At 46.1% G+C, this 21,843-nt stretch overlaps 1 protein-coding gene across 6 annotated transcripts in view; it reads right to left on the reverse strand.

Annotated features, from left to right (window-relative positions):
* Positions 1 to 21,843, reverse strand: part of ABCA4 (ATP binding cassette subfamily A member 4) — a 129,895-nt gene that overhangs the window by 12,135 nt on the left and 95,917 nt on the right. For 5 of the 6 annotated variants that reach the window (XM_009001737.5, XM_054236561.2, XM_035252196.3 and 2 more), the window contains 14 exons: positions 20,785 to 20,879; positions 18,791 to 18,823; positions 17,251 to 17,356; positions 17,044 to 17,118; positions 16,672 to 16,841; positions 15,014 to 15,191; positions 11,839 to 11,954; positions 10,677 to 10,824; positions 7,499 to 7,622; positions 7,037 to 7,166; positions 4,992 to 5,112; positions 4,476 to 4,538; positions 3,868 to 3,974; positions 1,699 to 1,840 (listed from right to left, as the gene is read on the reverse strand). In XM_009001737.5, coding sequence (XP_008999985.3) covers positions 1,699 to 1,840; positions 3,868 to 3,974; positions 4,476 to 4,538; positions 4,992 to 5,112; positions 7,037 to 7,166; positions 7,499 to 7,622; positions 10,677 to 10,824; positions 11,839 to 11,954; positions 15,014 to 15,191; positions 16,672 to 16,841; positions 17,044 to 17,118; positions 17,251 to 17,356; positions 18,791 to 18,823; positions 20,785 to 20,879 — 1,608 coding nt within the window. Of the gene's footprint in view, positions 1 to 1,698; positions 1,841 to 3,867; positions 3,975 to 4,475; positions 4,539 to 4,991; positions 5,113 to 7,036; positions 7,167 to 7,498; positions 7,623 to 8,143; positions 8,319 to 10,676; positions 10,825 to 11,838; positions 11,955 to 15,013; positions 15,192 to 16,671; positions 16,842 to 17,043; positions 17,119 to 17,250; positions 17,357 to 18,790; positions 18,824 to 20,784; positions 20,880 to 21,843 lie in introns of those variants that run through there. The other variant, XM_035252199.3, reaches the window with a different exon arrangement.

Genomic DNA, 21,843 nt, shown 5'->3' on the forward strand with positions numbered 1-21,843 from the left:
ACTGCAGTCTCAACCTCCCGGGCTCAAGCATTCTTCCCACCTCAGCCACCTGTGTAACTGGGACTATAGGAATGCACCACCAGGCCCAGCTAATTTATTAATTTTTTTGTAGAGATGGGATATCCCTATGTTGCATAAGCTAATCTGGAACTCCTGGGCTCAAGCGATCTTTCCACCTTGGCCTCTCAAAGTGCTATGCTTACAGGTGTGAGCCACCATGTCCAGCCCATTATTTTTTTTAAAGCACTTTCTTATTTTCTGGCATAAGATATTCCATGTTCATTTTATACCTATGGCATTCCAGCTCTGGAATCTGTTATTCATTGGAGGAATCAGGGTTACTTTTAGTGGGGAATATTATTAAGACAAAAGTCTGAGCACTAAGTGTGCTCATGGCTACTGGGGTGTTTTTGTCTTTTGACCCTTTCAGAATTCAGGAATATTGATACGCCTGTGTTTGTGGGTGCATGCTGATGTCTTCCTATGTGCATGAAACATGAACACATCTGCATGTACCCACAAACAGATGCGTATCAATATTCCTGAATTCCCAGTGCTATCTCCAGTTCCAATCCATGGCCTCACAGTTCTTTCTTGCTTTTCCCTTTTCCATATTTGTAAGTCCCTTCTTTTACAATGAGAATTCTGGGTCCTAATAACACCAAAACATTTATTAATTTATTAATTGTGTAACACATCTAAAATTTTCAGAATCACTTTGACCATACACTATAAAAAACAAACTAAAAAGAACTCAGAAATTATTTGTAGTCCTTCTCCCCAACTCCAACCTGCCCAAGAATAAGGATATACAAATACTGTGTTAATCAGTTGTTTGTATTAGCTCTATCTTCCTTTTGCAGGATTATGATATTTATTTGAAATAAAATTGGATTACTTTGTCTAGTTTGCTGTCAGCATTAGGTTTTCTTTATGTTTCACTTTTGCCTACTTCCCATTCTTACTGATTTTGTTGTAGAACATTAACATGCTTCCACAAGTTAAAACTGAACAAAAATATATCCCCAGAAGTACTATTCCCTCCCATTTTCTTTCTTCCCAATTTCTTCTTGTTGATCACCAAATTCATTGTTTTCTGTCTTATCCTTTATGTGTTCTATTTGCAAAGCTAAGCAGACATACATTTACTTTCTTGTTTTTCCTTCTTTCTTACATAAAACACAGCATTTTATATGTTCTGTTTTCCACTTTACTTTTTTTTATCTCTGTATCAGTTCACTGAAATTTTCCTTTTTCTTTTTTATAGTTGCATAAGACTTTATTGTGTGTCTGTACCATACATTATTCAGCCAATCTACAATGACTAAACATGTAAGTAACTTTCAGCATTTTGCAATTACAAATGCAACAGATCACGTTGTACATACTCATTTTGTACTGTGGGAGATGTATCTTCAGGATAAACTCTTAAAACTATGATTGCTGAGTCAAAGGATAAACGCATACATCATTTTGTTAGATATGGGAGTGGGGATTTTTTTTTTGTCTGTCTTGTTCACTGCTATACCCCTGGTTTCTAGAAGAGTACTTGGCACACAGTAGGCACACAGTAAACATTTTTTGGAATGAATGAATGAACAGCATGCTTCAGTTTCTTAACTCCAAGTGAATGCACTCTCAGGAAACAGGCTTGTAATTAACCAGATTCCTATGTGGCCACAACAAACCATTTTTTACCTTTTCAATTTCCTCTGCTGGTACACCTCGAAGCCGGGCATAAAAGTAAAGATGTTCTCGTCCTGTGAGCAGCTCATCAATTGCATCAAACTGAGGACAGTAGCCCATATTTTGATGGACTTCAGAAATATTGGTTAAAATACTGCAAGAAAAGAAAGCAATGAGTGATTTTCCTGCAAGAGGGTGGAGGGATGACCACAGAGCTAGGGCTGGAGAAGCTTCTACCAATGGGAAGGAAGCTGCTTCTTCTCTTCTCATACTTGGCTTCAGAAACGCATACAATATTTGGGGGGCCCTTTGGTTAGAAGCTGAATCCTGTCAGATTCTTCCATGTTTCCATGTCTGGGATTAATTGAAATCCATGTTACGCCAAAAGTCAGCTTTCATTTTGGATCAGATCACCCCACATGTGAGTTTAGAAACAGAGGGAAGATCAGGTTTAAGAAAATAATTAGTGGTTTTAAATAGTCTTCAGACATTTGGAAAGTAACTAGAAAAGATGGATGTGTCCCGATGGAAGTAAACCTCTCCATCTGTATTTACTGGCAAAGATAGCAATGAAAGAGGAGCCAGTCAGATAACTACTCACAGCAAGAGGCCTGTAAGGAGCAGGGGCAGAGCGAGTTGAGTTCCATCAACTCCCTTTGGCTAATATATTCACCCCCACTATAAAATATATTGCCATGATGGAAAATAAACTATACATAGACATTTGGTCTAATCTCATCCTTTCCTTCTTATAGCTTAGGGTATATGAATAAAGGATGGATGAAATATGATGGTAGAGAGAGAGAGACCACTGCAGTTCCCACATTGACAAAAGCCACCAGAGGTATGGCAGGGCCAATTAAAACTACCCAGGGAAGCAAGGAGGGTACATCTCCAAATTCACAGGAGCTACCCCACCGGTGAATCCCAATTCTGTGTCTTAAACCTATATTTTCTTTCTAGCATCCAGCTCAGTTTTACCTTCTGGACGTCAGACTGTGTCTCACTTGGACACAGTTATAACTTGATGTCTCATAAATGTGCTCATGGAAAATTCTATGATATCTTTTGCCTCCTCCACCCTGCCATGACTCCTTTTGTCACCATCATACAGTCACCTGCGTGGTCACTTGCAGGTGAAATTGGAGCTGTTGAGATAGACTTAGCTGTGACCTGGCTTCACCCCTGCCTGTCCCTTTTCCATAAACCCAGTAGGGCTGGTTATGGAGGCCAAAGAACCAAATTATTGTGTCTGAGCCAGTGAGGCATGCTCAGAACTCTTCCTGCCCACTCAGCATTGGGCCATGCTGAGGATGGCTTTCAGGGGAGAGAAAGAGCCCCCAGTCAAGCAGATGCTGGACAGATGTCAGCAGCACTTTACTCCACTTACAAACCAGGGCAGAGGCTCCCTCTGGGCACCTCTACTGTGTGTGCTGAAGTTTTACTGTTCAAGCTTTTCCTGCAGCCAGGAAAGAGGCAAACAAGTGAGAGCCCATCCTCTCTGTCCTGCCCATAGGGGACTAGTTTGTTTAAACATACTTTATTACAGAGAGCAGCAGTCACCCTCCAGAATCCAAGGGCACACACCAGTTTTCCCTTTATGCTCCTTGGTCTGGCAAAGCCAAACATCAGCCTACAAATAGCCCTTGCAAGGGCCTATGAATGAGCCTCCATATAGAAACTCAACCCAGAGAAAGGGTGCCTCATCACAGGAGTTCTTAACCTGGAATCCAAGGGATTATAAATGTGAACCAGGGCTCAGTAAATTCCCTAAACTTTTTGCAAAAATGTGTGGAGGGAGGTAATGGGAGGCAATGGTGCATTTTTATAAGAATAGGGTACATTCTTATAAAATGTAGGTGCACTCATCAGATGCTCAAAAGATTCCATGACCTCAAAGAGATTAAGAACCACACACTTAGTGCTTCTCAGATCTTTCCAAGAATCCATGCCAACAGAAGAATCTCTTAACAATCACAATTCAGTTCAAATTTCTGGTGGGTCTATGTGTTGGGCTTTTTGGGCCATGCCCTCTGGGAGGCCTCCTTCTCTGTACAGATCTTTCAGGGCCTCATATGGACCCTAGTGTAGGGTCTGATGGTCACCCTTCCTCTTCTGGGAGAGGCACATGGCCCAGGACCTGTGAGAGACTCCCTGAGACAGGAGGAGCAGGACACTCACCTCTTGCCTGCTATAGTGGCATCCCCTGAGGTCACTGTGGTGTCCCCAGTGAGCATCTTGAATGTGGTTGTTTTACCGGCACCATTCACTCCCAGGAGGCCAAAGCACTAGGAGAAAACATAGAGCTAGCCTGGGCTTAGAGACCAAGAAGGTCTAAAATGTCAGGCCCCAGGGCAAGTGTGTGAGCTGGGGGAGGCATTTTAGACCTGGGCTGCCGTCACAGAGGTCACAAGCCATGTGTGGCTACTGAACTCTTGAAACACATCTAAGTCCCAATTGACATGGGCCCTGAGTGTAAAGATTCAATGACTTAAAAACAAAACAAAACAAAACAAAATCACCAACTATCTCATTAATAAGGTTTTATATTAATTACATGTTGAAGTGATAATATTTTGGATATATTGAATAAAATAAAAAATACTAGTAAAATTAATTTTACCTATTTTTTTCTTTTTTTACTTTTTTCATGTGGCTAGTACAAAATTTAAAATTACGCATGTGACTTGCATTATGTTCCTATTGAATAGCTCTGCCTTATGGGGAGCGGAGGCAGGCACAATACTGATGTTCGGAAATCTTTCATACGTGGTCTGCAGAGTACCCACCTCTCCAGCGCGAACTCCGACACACAGCCTGTCCACTGCTGGGCTGGAGGTGCCTGGATAAATCTGCAAGATATGAAGAAACTGGACTGAGAACTGAGACAGGATTAGAGCAAGGAGGGGAAGAGGGAAAAAGAGCGAAGGACGGTTTAGGAGAAAACTACCAGCACTAGGAGGTTACATATTGACATGGGCAGCCACAGAGGTGCAGTGAGTACTGAGGCATCTCAAAACTGACCCATGCTCTGCAGAAATGCAAGAGAGAAAAGGGAATGATGCTCAGCTGGAGTGGTTCTCGTTGAGACCCTGTGTCAATGTCCTAGATGAATGGCAGGGAGCGCACATTGGAATTAGATGTTCTTAGAAGACAAGTTATAACACAGGGATGATGACCCCACATAAAATCAGGAAACCAAATTGCTTGCATCAGTATATTGATTGTTCTATAGAAGGAAAATGGCAATATCATGCCAACTGTGGATCTAACCAGCACCTCCAAACTAATACCCATTCCCTTACCTTGGTTAGTTCATGTAGCCTCAAGATGTCAGTTTTATTTCCACCGGTAATAACTCTTTGTCTTTCTTCAGCCACATCGTCATCTTCATCAGCAATGGGCTCCTTAGTGGGCTCAGCAATCCTAGATGAAGAAAGGGGGTCAGGATTGGGCTGGCTGTATAGTCTCCTTGGCACTGTCCTTTCCATCTGATCTCTCTTCCATTTGCTTGCTTCTGCTTCCTTCTGGGTTTCCATCCCTTAAGACTTAAATTCTAAAAAAGGGCTCCTAACAGGAGAGGCATTAGGCATTAGGTAGAGAGGTCAAGAGCTCATGTCCAGAGTCAGCCTTGGGTTCCAGTCCTGACCTCCTCATGTGTGACCCTGGGCATTGCCTCTCTGAACCTTGCCTCCTTCAACCACGTGATGAGGAGGCGGGTAACAATACCTGTCTCATAGGATTGTGCTGAAGATGAACTCAGCACAGTGCCTGGCACAGAGTAAAGACTCAGGGCCTGGGAGCACTGTCATGACTAAAATCCTTCCCCTAGGGCAGGATTTAGGCTGTCCTCTGAGCCTCCCCCTTCCTCCCATCTGCCCTGCCAACTCCACCTCTCCAAAACAGAGTCAGCCCACTTCATGCCTCAAAACCTTCTGTGGTTCTCTGTCAGCTATAGGTTGAAGCCCTCCCTCTGCAGCTCGAGTTGGAGCCCTACAATCAAGCCCCACCTACCCTTCTCACTTACCTCCTATACTAACTCTTCTGTCAGCAATTGGCATCTCCCCCTGGTGGGGGGATGGGACCTACTGGTCACTCCCATCTCCCAGCCTCCGCATGTGTTTCCAGTCCCTCAGTGTTCTCCTCCTACCCTGCTAAATGGAATCCTCCCCATCTTTAAAGACACAGCCTCTTCTCTGAACCCTCCTGACCTTCTGGAAGCCAGAGACTATGGTGTACTTCTCTCGTCCTCTTTAGGCCCTAAAGCAGGCAGGACTCATTCAATTGTGCTGACATCAGAGTTTAATGCTAATGAGTCAGTTTGGGTAGTCAACTCCCTGACCTGCTCTCCCACACAAAGGCCCCTAAAAGGTGTGGCCAAGGCTGCAGAGAGGGTCTGCAAGGGCTGAGGGTGCCAAGGACAACAATCCTGACACTGTCTTCCATAACTAGAATTGCTCGTGTATCCTGTTTCATCAGTGTTGACACCATGATCTCATTCACTTCTCACAGTCCTGAGTAGGAGGCAGATTCATTTCCAATAAATCAACTCCCTGTGGACCAAAACATAAAACCAAGTCCTTGGAATCTATTTACATGTGACCACACTCAGCCTGGGAGGAGAAAAAGTTAAGAAACAAAACACTATCGAGGAAAGCTTGCTAGGAAGGGCTGGTGCTTAGCAATTCAGACCCCTGGGTGAGGACAATAAAGGTAGGCCTGGACTGCAGAGGTGAGTGAGGCAGGGGCCCACCTAGCCTCAGGAAGAGCCTGGGGAAGAATGGCAGTTGCCAGCTAACCTGGCAGTTGAGAAGCCCTGGTCAAGAGTCAGGGTTGGTGGCTACCCACTTTCCTCCAGGCATTGTAGGGGCATGATCACTGCCTGCACCCCTCCACACAGCTCCTGCCTGCTTTCCCCTCACACATGACACCCATATTACTGCCCTGCTCCCAAACCTCTAATTAGCAAAGGGGCCTGCTATGTCCCTTCTCTCATGAATACATTAGTCTATTTCTAGTACTTTGGATATCCCATAACCATTGTCATTTCCAATACTATCATCCAATCAAAATATATATTTGGTAATTAAATGGGAAGGATTAAATATCAGCAATTGAAATTAATAGCACTGCATTTTAAATATTTTAAAGTGGATGCTCTTCACATATTCAAATCTGCCTGTTTTAACCTGATTACTTGCTTGTATTACTAGGGAAAAGCCAGGCTTCGAGAATGTAAAAAACCATCGGGGAGTGGGGCTCCTGAGGAAAGAGAAAACTGTGTGGGTGTGAAGTCCAGCCCTGGATGCCCTGAGCTGCCTACTGGCCCCAGGGTGTGGCATGAACGTACCACTGTGAGAGGAAGAAGTGGCGCTGGACCATGAGGGTCAGGAGGAAGTATACCACCCCTTCCACCACCATGGCAAACAGGTTCTTCCCAATCAGGTCCCAGTGGAATGGATTTGCAGAGTGCTTCTCGCCTGGGCATCAAGAGGAATTGAGTCCACTTCAGCCACCTCAGCTCATCCCACAGACCTAGCCACAGCACAAAGCCCACTAGACCAGGCTTTATGTGGGAATTGAGCAAGAGCCAAACATCCGCCTCATCTGGGCTGCCCTCCCCAACTCCAGTGGCTTCCCAGCCACGAAAACGAAGGCATCCTCATCCCCTCTACCTGGCAGGACACTTCCAGCCCAACAAGGTCCCCTCCCAGCACCAGCGTCAGCCACAGTCTGATGCAACAACTGCCACGGTAGCCCTCCCAGCTTTGGACCCAGGGCCCATACTCCACGGGCCTCCACTACCACCCACCAAACCGGGTATAGACATCTGTTACAGCCTGGCTCAGTGCCAGGTCAATGAGGCCCCGGCCCAGGCAGAAGTGGGGGAAGATAATGAGCAGCTTCCTCAGCACAGCGTTGAACCTGAGCAGCATCTGAAACAGAGAAGTAGGACTGTTGGAAATGGGGGCGAAGCCTACCCGCCCCTCTCCTCAGCAGGTGGGGCCCAGATGCTCTCACAGGATAGGACAGGGGAAGGCCTGCAGGCAGAGGAATCATTGTAGCCAGACTGACCACAGGAGGGATCTGTCCAGCAAAGCCTAGCGGGTGTGCTATGGAGGTTCTAAAATACTTACAAGTGGTGCCTCAGGGCCAAGCCAAAGAACTAATCAATTAATGACCAATCAATGACTGAGCTCCCTGTGAGTTTCTAGTTGGTAGGAGCTGCCCCTTCATCTAGCCAGGCAGCATCTTCTAAACATTTACTCTGCTCAGTACCATGTGGTCACCAAGGCTAACTGTGAGGAACCTGTGCTGTCCTTACCCCTCACCTAGGTGACTCTGGGGGTGACAGCAGGAATGTGCAGAGAAGCTGCAGCCCTCCTGCCATCCACCTAGGGAGCTCTCCCTGCAGACTCACTTTGAAACAACAGGAGCTCTCCAAGGCTTTTGTTAACAACAGCTGCAGGGGGACAGCAGGCCCTGAGCCATTTCCAGCTCTGCTTCTCAGCTCCTCATGCGGCAACTACCATTATCTGGGAGAGGAGGGCTGGAGACTCTCTCTGGGGTCTGTGTTAAGCCGGGGACTTGTTTTCAAGTGGTTGGACTTGGCATGTTGGACAGAGCCTCCCCTGAGAAGGTAGAAGGGACACCGAGGGGCATGAGGCCAGCATAGCTCCTGGCTGGGCCACTGCTGTCCTCTCCATCTGGCTCCTCCCTGTCCCACAACCTCCTCCCTCTCCAGCCCCACACCTGTGCTCATTACCTCATCCTCCCTGCCTACCCACCCGCCCACCGTTTCCCCACTCTTTCTGGAATGACTGTACTCTTTGACCTCTAGCCCTGGGCATTTGCAGGCTGTTACCTATTATTCTTTGCAGGAAAGGATGCTCTTTTCCCTTCTGCTTTCTGAAAGATTCCTGTTCTTCTTCAGACAGCTGGCTCAGAGAGTGCCTTCTCTTACAAGCCTTCCCATATTCCCATGAGAAAGTATCCATTCCTCTCTCACAGCACTTACCACATTCCCAGGATTACTTTTTTAAAAATCTGTTGACTTTCTCCACTAGTCAGTGGGCCCCTGGAGGGTGAGCACTGGGTCCTAATTAATTTTATGTCCTTCCTAAATACTTGCACAATGATTTTTAGCTCATAGTAGGTACTTCATTATTTATTAAATGAGCTAATAGAAATCTACTTATTCCAGGACAGGCTGAAATGGAATTTCCTCCACCATGGCTCCCCGAGCCCCTGCAGCCCGGCTCTTTCTGCTGCCTCTGGCCTGCAGCATGTTATCCACCTTGCTCCTCTGCTGCTCTGTCACACACTGTATTATGGAGGATCATACACTGTGGCTTGTATCAGCTGCTAACTTGGTGGGCAGATCCTTTCCTAACTGGAATGGGAGCCTCTGGAGGGCAGGATGAGTGGGCCACCCTTGTTTATATCAGCACCCCCAGCATGTTGTGTTCAGCTAGTAAAGACCCCCTGATGGTGCAGGGGCAGCAGCTGCTGGGGGCTGGGAGCCTCCTGTGGGATACTAGGGGTTCCTGCAGCAGCTGTGTATCTGATAATTTACATGAAAATACTAGCTTTATGGAGGCAGGTGCTTAGCAAATGTTGGCTAAATGGGTGCAGCCACAGAGGGGAAAATGTTCTGAGTTGCTTTAAGCTGGCTATTTAGTTATTCTGAAGAAACATTCTCTTAAGACTTAGTGGGCTACGAGCCTGCGATAAACATAGCTCCACAAAGCAGCATTTTCAGTCACCGCGGTGCTCTGGCCATTTGCTGGGGCTGCGTTCTCATCCTCCCCCTTTCCAGAATCTGACTCCGACATGCTGAACTTCTTATCATTCATGGGACAGATGAGGCTTCATTACCCTAACAAGATCTGGAAAGAGTCAGACTCAGGAGGCCACGGGTCTGGGGACTTCACGGTGGGGCCTCCGCACAGATTTGCCCTGTGTTCCCCAGGGGGGCCCAGAGGCAGGTGGAGGTAGGCACTGCAGGGCAGGAGTGCAGATGTGCTAGCTGGTCCCAGTCTCTGAACTGGGAAGAGCTAATGAAGAAAAGGTTGAGGCACCTGGGGACACAGGCACGTGGGGAGGCAGATGTTCCAAGGACAGCCACAGCCAGGACTCAAACCCAGCGGTGGGGACTGGGAGTGCAGAGTGTGGAGTAAACACAGCCCTGCAGCCACTGCCTTCATTTTTTCCAATCTTTTTATGATTTAGTTTGGCCATCTGTCCCTGGACAGGAGAGGTCGGGGGTGTAGAAGGGACAACAACACTTGGCAGCTCATAAAAGTGAGGCATTCAGCATGGGGAATCCCCAATCTCATCCTCAAGATTAACTGGCCCAAGGAATAATATATGTCAGAGTGTTACAATTTCCATAAGAAAGTGAGAGGAAGAACATATAGGGATCTGCTCCTGTGTCTCCAAAGCACACAGGAAACTCAAATAAGAGGTTGCCTCTGGAGAAGGAAACTGGGTGAGTGGGAAACAGGGTAGGAAGGAGATGTTTTCATTGTATGCCTTATTGTTCCTTTTAGATTTTGAAATCACCCAATGTATTATGTGTGTGTAAAACCTAACACCCAAAGTTCCTGAGAAAACCTTTTTGAAAGAGCAAGCAAATCTTAAAGTTTATTGCAAGAATAAACTTTTGCTTGCAGAATAAATGCAGAAAACCATGTCACTTAGAGCACAGAAATGATAAAGGAGTTTATAGGAAGGAAAGAAGGAAGAAGGAAGGAAGAAAGGAAGGAGGAAGGGAGGAAGGAGGGAGAAGGGAAGGAAGACGGAAGGAGGAAGGAAAGAGAAAGGGAGGAGGAATGAAGGAGGAGAGGTGGTGGTAGGAAGGGAGAAAGTGGCACTCACATCTGCATCCAGCTGCTACATGTACATTGCTTGCCTCTGGCTCTGCTTGACCAACACATAACTCTACTATCCTACTAATCAAACAAAAAAATCCAAGAAAGTTTGCTCACCTGGTTATTCTCAAATAATTCCAAGATGAAGGTAATAGCACTGCTGTTGATGCCGATGAACAGATTAGCACAAGATAAAGCCACATAGGCTGTGCTGGGGACATCAAACAGGAAGGATGCTGGGTACATCATGGGAATGACCGCCCATCTGTGTGAAATGAGACAACTCAGAGCGATGGAATTCCACTTTCCATTCCATCTGCAATACCTCTAGACAGAATGCACTACCCTTACACATGAGGTGACGTGTGTGAACTGGCCAGAGTCCCAGGGGACCAGAGAGATACTCCATTTGTTGATTTTTGTGCTTCAAATTTAAATGGAGATAATGATGCCTGGCCTGACCACTTCATGGGCTTTGGTGAGGAGCAAATGGGTTAATAGTTGTGCATGTACTTTGCAAATTACAAAGCCCTGTACAACGTATAGGAAGGGTCTCCACCCTGCAACACCTCAGCAAAGCCCAGGAGAGGGTCCTAATGAGCTCATCTTCACAGTTCACAGTCAGGTTGGTTCCCAAATTTTCTATTTCCAAGAGAGACAAGTGGAGGCCAATGCTTTGGCAAGGATCTACTGGCCCACATAGGAAAAACCAGGATCACTATTTTCATTTTACAGATGAGGAAACTGAGGCCCAGAAGGATAAATTACTCATACAAAGTTACACATGTAGGAAAGGAAGTTGCATGCTGGGCTCTGTAACTCTGCTGGAGGTAACCCCTGTGTCATCCTCTACCCTGACTCAGGAGCAGCTTTTTGGCTGGAGTCTTCTACTGTGTGCAGATAACTCTTGGCCAGTTCACATGGAGATGCTGAGGTGGACAAAATGGCCCCAGATGAGTGACAGTCAGAGCTGGGTGAGGAGCTGGGGAATGGCTGACCCCCCAGGCTTTGGTCAAGATCTCAGTTTGAGTAGAAGATTCAGATCATGTGGAACTTCTTTTATTGTTGCTGAATGGACCAGGCCTCAGAGATACCTCTGTCAGTGGAGTCAGAAACAGAAGCCAGACAGATCCCTGGTTAGCAGCCTCAGACCCCACCCAGGGCCAGAAGCTAAACTTGTGGGTGCTACCACCACAGGACGGCCCAGGTTTCTGTCAGGAGATGATCCTTCTCCCTGGGCTTCCTTTGGAGGCATTAGCTAATGGCCCCAACGGCTTACCCATACAGCAGGAGCAGTGCCACAAGGGCAGGAAGGTTTTCTGGAGAAGTGTAGGCTTTCTTCTGAAACCCGATGAAGATGCCCACCACCAGCCCAGCGCTTATGGTGTAATTCATCTTGGAAAGAAAAGAGGAGAGCAAGTCACTAAACCTCTCAGACCTGCTTCTGGCTCTGGAAAATGAGGGGTAGGGCCAGGCTCCTCTAGCTCTTAGGGTCTGGGATTCTGATTCAACTTGCTTTTAAACAGCTCTTGGTTGGCAAACATATGTTACGGTGTCATTGGTCCTCCTTCCCCACCCCATGCCCCACCTCCCTGCCCAGGAAACCTTCAGTTTGTATCTTTTGAAAGGATCAATTACAAAATTCCACCTGGTCTCTCTCTCTCTAATTGGTCATAAAGTTTTGTTGATTCTTCTTTCTAAGCATGTCTTCAGAATTCAGAAAAACTTAAAGCCTAGTTCCTGGCTTCACAAAGTGCAAATAAATAACGATACCCTTTTAAAACAATTCAGTCCTGAAGCCATTATATTGGGCACAGAAAGGGGGCAGCGACAGTAGGGTTAGGGGAGGAGTCACAGTGGTCAGGAGCAGGACAAGAACCAGAGAAGAGCTTCCTCAAAGCAATCTGGTGTGGGGTGTGGGGGCCTCAATGGAATGAGATAAATATCCTTAGAGGGGGCTGATCTGGTGTGGGGTATCAAAGCCATAGCAGAATGAAGAAGACCTGCACGCAGCAGAGGCAGCCTGAGCAGGGAGAGGACGGTATCCACACAGGGAGGTAATGGTGGCAGAGAAGGGCACTCTTGACATACAGGTGTATTGCCCAGTAGATAAATGAGTTGGGAGTGAGAGAAGCCAGTGTGTCACTGTTGGAGAAGGGAGTTACAGATGTGGAAAGGTAAAAAAACTAGAATGAGCCCTGTGGAGTTGGTTTTGGTGAGCTCAGAGTGTTCAGTGTGTAGGTAGATAGAGAGACATAGATAGAGGTGTGTGCATACTTGCACGTGTACATCTGTACCTTCCCTAGTTCTATCACTGAGAAGGCCTGGGACCAATGGTGCTTCAGAGGCAATGGACATATCTAGCACTCAGATCTTGGTTTCTGAGGGTCACTTCCTGCTGGCAGGAACCAGGGCTTCTTGGGGAGAGGGTAGGGGTGAGGATAACTTCAGGATGAGCCTGGAACACTTTGCTGTGCCACTAAGCATGGAGAAGCTCAAGGGGGTTGAGGACCTGAGTCAACAGGCTACAGAAGCCAGCTTCAAGGGGCTCCCACTGACCACACTGGGGATAATGTGAATATCACAATAAATAATGACAGTCTCAGATCCTAGTCCATTGATTAACACAGGAACCATGACTGCATACAGAGCTAAATGGATGAATAAATGGAAAGTTGTATAATGAATAGCATATTTATATACATTTGAAGTGCTTCTCCCCCAGATTTGTATTTATTATAAAGGGAAAAGAGTAATTTTAGGTGAAGAAGCTCAGCAGACACCTTCTTCTTAAGTGACCAAATTGAACATCATCAGTAACAGAACAAGTTGAAATTAGAAGCTACCTGATAGGATGCAGTGAGAACACAGCATCTGTTCAGTGATACTGCTGCCAAGATGCACACCCTAAACCTGCGCAAGAAGAAACCTCAGACAAGTTCAGACCAAGGGACATTCTGCAAAATAAGCAGCCTGTAATCTTGAACAGTGTCAAGGCTATGAGTGTTAAGGAAAAACTGTGGAACTGTTCTAGGCTGAAGAAGACTAAAGAAACAGCACAATCAAATGCCATGCATGATTCTGAGCTAGATTCTTTTCTCTGAAAGACATTACTGGGGCAATGGGCAAAACATGAGTGGGAAGTAAGGATTAGATGGTGGTGACTCATCAGTGCTGGTTTCCTGATGTTGACAGTTTGTGTTGTGGTTGTATGGAGTGTATCCTCATTTGTAGGAAGTACACATCGGAGGTGCTGAGGGGTGTGTTTGTGAGAGAGAGAGAGAGAGAGGAAGAGAGAAATGAGAAGGGACACCTAGTTGAGAAGTTACTCTCAAATGACTCATAAAAAAAAGATTTTGTACTTGCCACTTTTCTGTAAATTTGTAACTGTTTCAAAATTTAAAAGTAAAGAAAAATAGATGACACATATAAGAATTTAAAACATCAATTTATGGGCTAAGTGAATGACATACACAATAATTGCTTGTTCCTTCATTCAACTTTTTTGCCACTGGCTAATGGGGTTACTAAGTTCTAAAATGATAGATAGCAGAGGTCAGATTCCAGGCCAGCTTTAAAATTCTGGAGCATCAGAAAGCCTGCTAACATGGTGCCTGCCATCTTCTACCCCTTCATTGGACTGCCAGCTAGTATTGCCTCCCACCTCAGATACCTACTCTATCCTAGCCACATATCTCTCCATAGGCTCAGAGATCCCTGTAAACACACACACACACACACACACACACACACACACACCACACACACACACGGGCCAGCCCCAAGTGTATAAATTCTATTTCTCCTCTTTTAAAAAAAGTAAAATAAGGCCAGGTGCGGGGGCTGACACCTGTAATCCCAGCACTTTGGGAGGCCGAGGTGGGTAGATCACTTGAGGTCAAGAGTTAGAGACCAGCCTGATCAACATGGTGAAACCCCATCTCTACTAAAAATACAAAAATTAGGTGGGCATGGTGGTGCGTGCTTGTAATCCCAGCTACTCAGGTCGCTGAGGACAGGAGTATCACTTGAACCCAGGAGGCAGAGGTTGCAGTGAACCCAGATCGTGCCACTACACTCCAGCCTCGGATACAGAGAAAGACTCTGTCAAAAAACAAAAAACAAAACCCCCCAGCACTTTACAAAGTAGCTTTTCAGTGCAGGTGGGACCAGCTCTTTTTATAGAATCAGGGTGATTCTAATACAAAAGGAGCTGGTCCCACCTGCACTGAAAAAGATACATCGGAGGTGCTGAGGGGTGTGTGTGTGAGAGAGAGAGAGAGAGGAAGAGAGAAAGAAATGAGAAGTGCCATCTTGTTGAGATGAAGGGGCATCTCATGGTGCAGCCTTGGCATCATGAGAACCCCTCCCAACTCTCTCTAGTCCTTCAGAGCACACACAAGCTCCACCTTGGGCCCACAGAGCAGGGGGGAGGCACTATAAACTGCACTCACGATATCCCAGAGGAAGTTGGTCACCCAGTAGGTGGTGGGGCTCACTCCACTGATAAACTGGAGGTGTTTGGATTTGTTCACCCGCTCCTGGATCAGATAAAGGACAAAGCTGGCTGGGACGAAGGACATGGAGAAAATCACGCAGATGGCAACTACAGCATCCACTGAAGTGGTCAGCCTGCAGCAGGGTCAGAGACATAGGGAGAGGGTGATGAAGAGGGAGGAGCAGAAGCAAGAGAAGATACACAGTTAGGCTCTGGGAAGGCCTTACCCCCGCCCAGGGGTGGCCTCCGGGTTCCCCTTCTGTACCCTGAAGCTATCACTCCTCTAAACTGTCTTAATCCATATGAACAAGGTTAAATGGGTATTTGTGGGTTGCCTTTCTGTTTCATGTGAATATTTCTAGACAACCTTTCTTTTGATTATATTCTCTAATTATTTTATGATGTATAGAAAAAGATGTTTATATTAATCTCATGTACTACAATGCTCTTATTAGCTCTAATAACCTGTCTGTAGAGTCTCTTCAATTTTCTATGTAGACAGACATACTGTCTGTGAGATTTATCTTTTGTTAATAATAATCTTGTTAAATCACCTTTTCAAGAAGTACATCATAACACAAGGAAATGATCATAATGTAAATTTAAGTGAAAAGATGACAGGTAAGTTGGACAGGGCTTGGCTCTATTTATCCTTTCCTCAACCAAATAGAAAGCATATAGTTAAGGGGTAAGCTGGGGGTAAAGCCAGCCTGAACTTCATGTACAAGCCATAACACCTGGCGTGGGAGAGTGTCCATCTGTAGAAAGAGCACTTTTATTTACTAATTTCCACAAAGGTACCTTCTATGGTAGTCACTGGCCTGATAAAACTACATATCCTATCATCCATACATGTAGTAAGCAGAGAACAAATGAGTGGAGGGAGACACACAAAAGTGTGGCTGAGTGAGAATTCACAGAGGACAGTCTAGGGCCCTAAGGTGTCCAGAGGAAGAAACCAAGGAGCCAAGGCCCAAATTGTAGTCAATGACGCTGGGCATGTTCACTGGCACTCAGGGTGTGCTAGGATAGTAAAATCAGGACCCCACAGTCTTGCAGAAGTTTGCAGTAACAAAAGTGCTCCTACTAACGCCTCCTCCACGTAGGCCTCCATAGGGTGAACATATTACAAAATGCACAAGACCGCTGTCTCCACGTACTGAAATTGTGCAAAGGGAGCCTCAGCTTGAGGGTAGCAAAGCTCTGTTGACATCTCCAAAGTATACTCTTCTGAGGAAATTCCTGGAATCTAAGATAATTACTCCCAGGGAGCTGAAAGGTTTACTGAACTTTGCCAGTTCCTGGCAGCCACTTTGCACACTAGCAAGGAGAATAATTATATAAGCTCCAGGAGCAACTTGCCATCAAGAGCCAAAAGGGAATGGAACCAAATATAAACTTACTTTCCACATAAATGTGGGGGAGAAAGAATGCCCAAGCAGCCTTGTACATGAGGCGTGAGGCACTTATTTGAAATTCATATGTTCGTATGTGCCTAACTAAACAGCACTGCCATCCAACCCAGCACTTCACAGTGGTAAGAATTCTCTCGGGATGTTCAAAGAGTGGAGAAGGTGACAAGAAAGTGGTGAGGCAGGAGCCACGGTGGCTTACACTGTAATCTCTGAGAGCTGCTCCTTGGTCAGGTTCAGGGGTTGGCTTATCACAGTGATTCCATACTCCTCGGGGTTCCTGTCCTTGGGCAGGCTGGCCCGTAAGATCGCGTTGTGGGCCACATTGAGAAAGCTGACCAGGGCATGCCAGCCTTTGTTGTTAAACCACACCTAGAAAGTGGAGAGGACATTTGAGACGTTGTACTAACTGCTGGTTAAAGAAGAAATCAGTGAAGGAAAGGGCATTTGAGAAGGAGGAAGGGTTTGGCAGCTGGAAGACATTCCTTGCTATAATTCAGCAGGAGGAGGGATGGAATTTAATGAAGCTGGGAAAGAAAAAATAAAATAAGCAGCTATTATACAGGTCAAGTACCTTAATGTTGTCTTCAGTTTCTAGATGTTTAAGGAAAGCAGGTATTTCTTTCGAGGCCTCTCTGGTGACAGGGCCCTAAAAGCCATGTAAACAAACAAACAAACAAAGATTTTTTGGTTTTTACCTGATATCATTCATGAGAGTTTCTAGTTCATGGTAATTATGCAAGTCAAAAATGCTACTCAAATCTCCAGTCTGTTTACATACCCCGCTCACATTCATGATCTGACCAAGGTCGCTTAAAAACCCAACAAGTGCTTCCCCTGTGATGGGGACGACTGGGAGCTTTCCTCCAATGGAAATTCCTCCATACCTGATGAGGAAACAAGAAATCATCAGACGGTGCTGTGAGCTTCACACCTACTAGTAGCTCTCTCAGTTTTTGTAGGGAAGCATGTACTTTTGGGGTAATTGCCTGGACCAGTGAGCAACATAGCTCCACTTTACAAACCAGCTTTTCACTCTTTTCCCACTGCTGCTGCCTCCAGGAAGGAATCCAGACCCTCATCCTGGCCTATGAGGCCTTTATGCATCTTGTCTCTGCCCCTCTCCAACTTCATCTCTCCTCATCCCTTCCCTGGAGTGAACTAGGGACACGTCTGGGACATGTTGAATCACTTCCAGAGCTCCACGTGGCCCAGAATGCCTATGCGTCTCTGCCTTTGCCAGGCTGCTAGCTCCCCATGGTACCTTTCCCTTTGGTGAACATCTAGTCAACTCCAGGTCCTCTTTCACATGTCACATGTAACTTCCTCCCACCCCAGCCAAGGACTCCTTTTCTGTGCCACCTCTTTGCTTTGCAGGCACTTCTAGCAGCACAGGATGAATCTTCATCCTGTTATCCCTATCTCTTGGGGCCTCTGGGCCTCACCCCTGTTCAGGAGGCCCTTACCCTCTCCTGCCTGGACCTGTACTCTGCTTCTTCACTGGGCTCCTGGCCTTGGGATCCAGCTGCTGTACTGCCCTGGAAGTCTAAAGTGACTGCGTGGAAACACCAGTCTTAGTGCATCACTCCCTGGCCACAAACCCTTCAAAGGCAGGGCAAAAGCCAAACTCAACAGAACAGAATGAATTAGCTGATTACGCAAAGCAGAGGAGGAGCTCTTCCTCAGGGCTTTGAAGCACTGCCTCACGCCTGCTTTCTATCTCAGCTGAGCCTCCACGGGTCCCTCTGGAGCAATCCTGAAAGCCAGATTTCATGTGTACGGTCTAGAATCTGCCTAGAAAAGCATGTCCATATCAGTCCCACACCTGTTCTGGAGGCGCAGTTCCTGAGGGAGGCTGGGAGGCAGCTAGTTCCTAGAGTATCCCTAGACAAGTCTCCAAACCTCTGGAACCATTTCAACCTCCTCAGGAATGGGGTGGGTCCGGGGCTGGCCTATACTCCCTGAAGCTTAACAGGAATGGGCCAAGGAGTGTCCCGGGCCTCGGCTACAAGTCCCTCTTGTGGGAGTATTACAAACTGTCATATACTTGGAGGTTTTAGAAGCGTTTTTGGGGTGAGAATGCTCTGAAATGCCTCATCAGGGAATGCCATTCCCCTTTTATGTCCTCCAAGAAGAGATACTGAGTATTCTCTGAGTCTGAGATGTCCCTAGCCACTAATTCTTTAGTACGTGTCTTGTGACTTCCTGAGCACATACAGAACAGCCCCTCCACGTGGCTGTGGGGAGTGCCTTTCAAAAGTGTACAATTATTTCAAGCAAATTAGTGTGAGATTTTAATTCTGATACAAATAATTTCTTACCTCTGTTCATTGACCCAGAATTTGCTCTTTAAGCTGAAAGCCAAAATAAAATCACGCAATGAATACTACAAGTACAGCAGTGCTGTTAACTTTCTTTCCCAAACATTCATTCATTTTGAAGACTGAAGTCTCATTCAGGGGCATTTGTTTTTAAGACGGAGTCTCGCTCTATCACCCAGTCTGTGCTGTCGCCCAGGCTGGAGTGCAGTGGTGTGATCTTGGCTCACTGCAACCTCCGCTTCCCAGGTTCTAGTGATTCTCCTGCCTTAGCCTCCTGAGTAGCTGGGATTACAGACACACACCTCCACACCCGGCTAATTTTTATATTTTAAGTAGAGATGGGGTTTCACCATGTTGGTCAGGCTGGTCTCGAACTCCTGACCTCAGGTGATCTACCCACCTCAGCCTCCCAAAGTGCTGGGATTACAGGTTTGAGCCACTGCACCCAGTCCCATTTTTGCATTTTCTGATATCTATGCAATGCAGAAGCTACCCAGCCCTGCGACATTGCCTGAATACAGATGCAGAGAAAGGACCTATGTTTTCCCCCACCTGCTCTCCAAATCATATCCCGCATGTTGGACTTTCTGAGTGATCCTGTTGTCAGGTGATATGTCAGGTCAGTTGTGCGGATCGCTCCCGTGTGAGGCCCCTAGGAAATGGGCCTCGCCATACGGTGAGCTTGAGCCTGGACACAGATCTCCCTCAGTCAGTATGCCTGATCAGGACCCAGAACACATGACAATGACCATGTCAGTGTGGAGTGAAGGCTGCAGCCTGCTGTCTTCCACCCTGTACAAATGAGACTCTAAGAATCACCTGCACACCTGGGGGGAGTTCTGACTCACTCTGCAGCCCAAAGTTAAGGCACTGACATTCAGTCGATCGAGGGTAAAATGACAAGATGGAAAATGAATAGATGCCTACTCTGGACCTCAGAGCTCAGTCTCATGAACTGTCATTGTTATCAACCTTTAAGCGTGCAGGTGCGTGTGCGAGTGCACACACACACACACAATCCAAAATTTCATACTGCAGATTTGCTGCTGAGAACTAAGTTTGGGATGGTTGCTGTTTATTGCATTATATTTATTCCGCTTTATTCTTGGGCTTGGATGGCGTTCTTTGGTTTGCTAAATGCTTTCACCATCTGCAGTGTGTTCTAAATTAAGTTGATTCAACCCTCATTCAGGGCTCTGGCAGATGAAGCAACAGAAAGTCCTACTAAAGTTAGACAGGATGTTTTATTTTAAAGCCCCAGAGCCTGTGCAGACTGGACCACACTTCCTCAGGATCCTCTTCCCTGGCATGACATGCCCCTGTCAAGCTGCTTGCTCTGATAGGGGCTACCAAAGCTGTTCCATGCTGGGTGGGGCTGACACGAACAGCTGGAGAGCCAAGAGAACTAGATACTTCTTGAAAAGTTCATTGGCATCTCAAAGGGCAGTGATAACAAACGATAATTCACAGAATATGACAGCTGCAGTGGCCCTGGCCCGCCCTAGCCTGTGCTGGACTCACACACCATCCAGCCACCTCTTTCCCACCATGTCTGACTTTTTTCTTTCTCTTTTTTGCTTCTTACTTTTTTCTCTTTTTCCTCTACCTTTTCCTCTTTACTCCTCCACCTCCCTCCCTCTTTTAACTTGATTAAAAGGATCTCTTTAAACAAGTTAAAATATGTGGTTGCATTTTTTAATAACTTCCATGGTCTTCTAATATAACTTTTAATAATACATGGGTTAAAATTTAAGACTGCTTGCCCTAAACATAAACAACAAAAAACCCAGAATTAATCTTAAGTTACATTTTACTTGTATATGCCTCAACTACTTCTTATGTTGAATGAGGGCCTCAAATTAGATTTTTTTTGAAAAAAGGAAAAAAACCCACTGCCCTAATCAGATAAATTGTGAGAGAAAACTATCTTCTGTCCCTAGTCAATATCTTCTACAGGGAGCCAGGATTAAAAGCATAAAAGGGTTTCTTCTTACCTGCTTCTTATAAGAGCAGGATACGTTTTTACCAAGAAGTCAGAGATGTTCCTGTCCGTGAGGTCTTGTAGAATTTCCGTGCTGCGCTGTGTTCTCTGAGGCAATGAGACACCCACATTAATTACCTGGGAACTTGAGGACTTACAAGCAGTTTGTGAAACTGCTTGTTCTTCTCCAAAAATTATTTATGGATTCAGCTGCTGGGAAAATACTAAATAAAGCAATGGCATCTCCCTAGTTCTCACTTCAATGATGTGTGAGTAATCTTTGATGCCTCTTTTTTCTCCAATCCATTGACAAGACAGGATGACCTCATAATACTCCATAATAAATCTCTAATCCATCTGTGTTTCTCCAGCTCCAATACTGCCACCCTACTCAAGCTACCACCTAGACTGCCAGAGAAACTTCCAGACTGGTCTGCCTAATTCTGTCCTTGGTCCACCAACTTCCATTTTCCACCCAGCAGCCAGCTTGAGCTATAAAGATATAAACCCAAGCGCCTCAGTCACCTTGCTTACTTACCCACTCAATAAACCCTGGGATTAAATCTCGACTCATTACCAAGGCCCGTGTGGCCCTGCCCTTCTCTCAGCTCACCTGCCGCACTCCCATCCCTCTGCACCCACCTCCCTGTCTCTCAGTGAGCACCCCTCTCTCCTGGAGCAGCTTTGCGCTTTGCTGTTCACTCTGCTGGGAACTCTACTGCAGACCCTCTCCTGGCTTGCTCTCAGTCTAAATTTTATTCCTCGGAGAAATGTTCCCATTTCTAGCCACTTTGTATTGTCACATACTGTTGTGTTACCTCCATAGCGCTCATCTCTATCTGAGAGTTTCCTCCTGATGGATCTGTTTACTTATTTGTATCTGTCATCTCCCGTAGGATGTCATTTTGGTGAGAGCAGAGACTTTGCCTGATTTATGGGCTGATGTGTCCCCAGAACCCAGAATAGTGCCCGGCATACAGTTGACACAGTCGATCTGTGACATTAATGAAAGAATTTGAATAGTGCCTTACAATTTACAAATCACTTTCAAAATACATCTAGGACTAGGAGC

This window comes from Callithrix jacchus, chromosome 7 (assembly GCF_049354715.1).
Source record: "Callithrix jacchus isolate 240 chromosome 7, calJac240_pri, whole genome shotgun sequence".
In the NCBI taxonomy this organism is placed as follows: domain Eukaryota; kingdom Metazoa; phylum Chordata; class Mammalia; order Primates; family Cebidae; genus Callithrix; species Callithrix jacchus.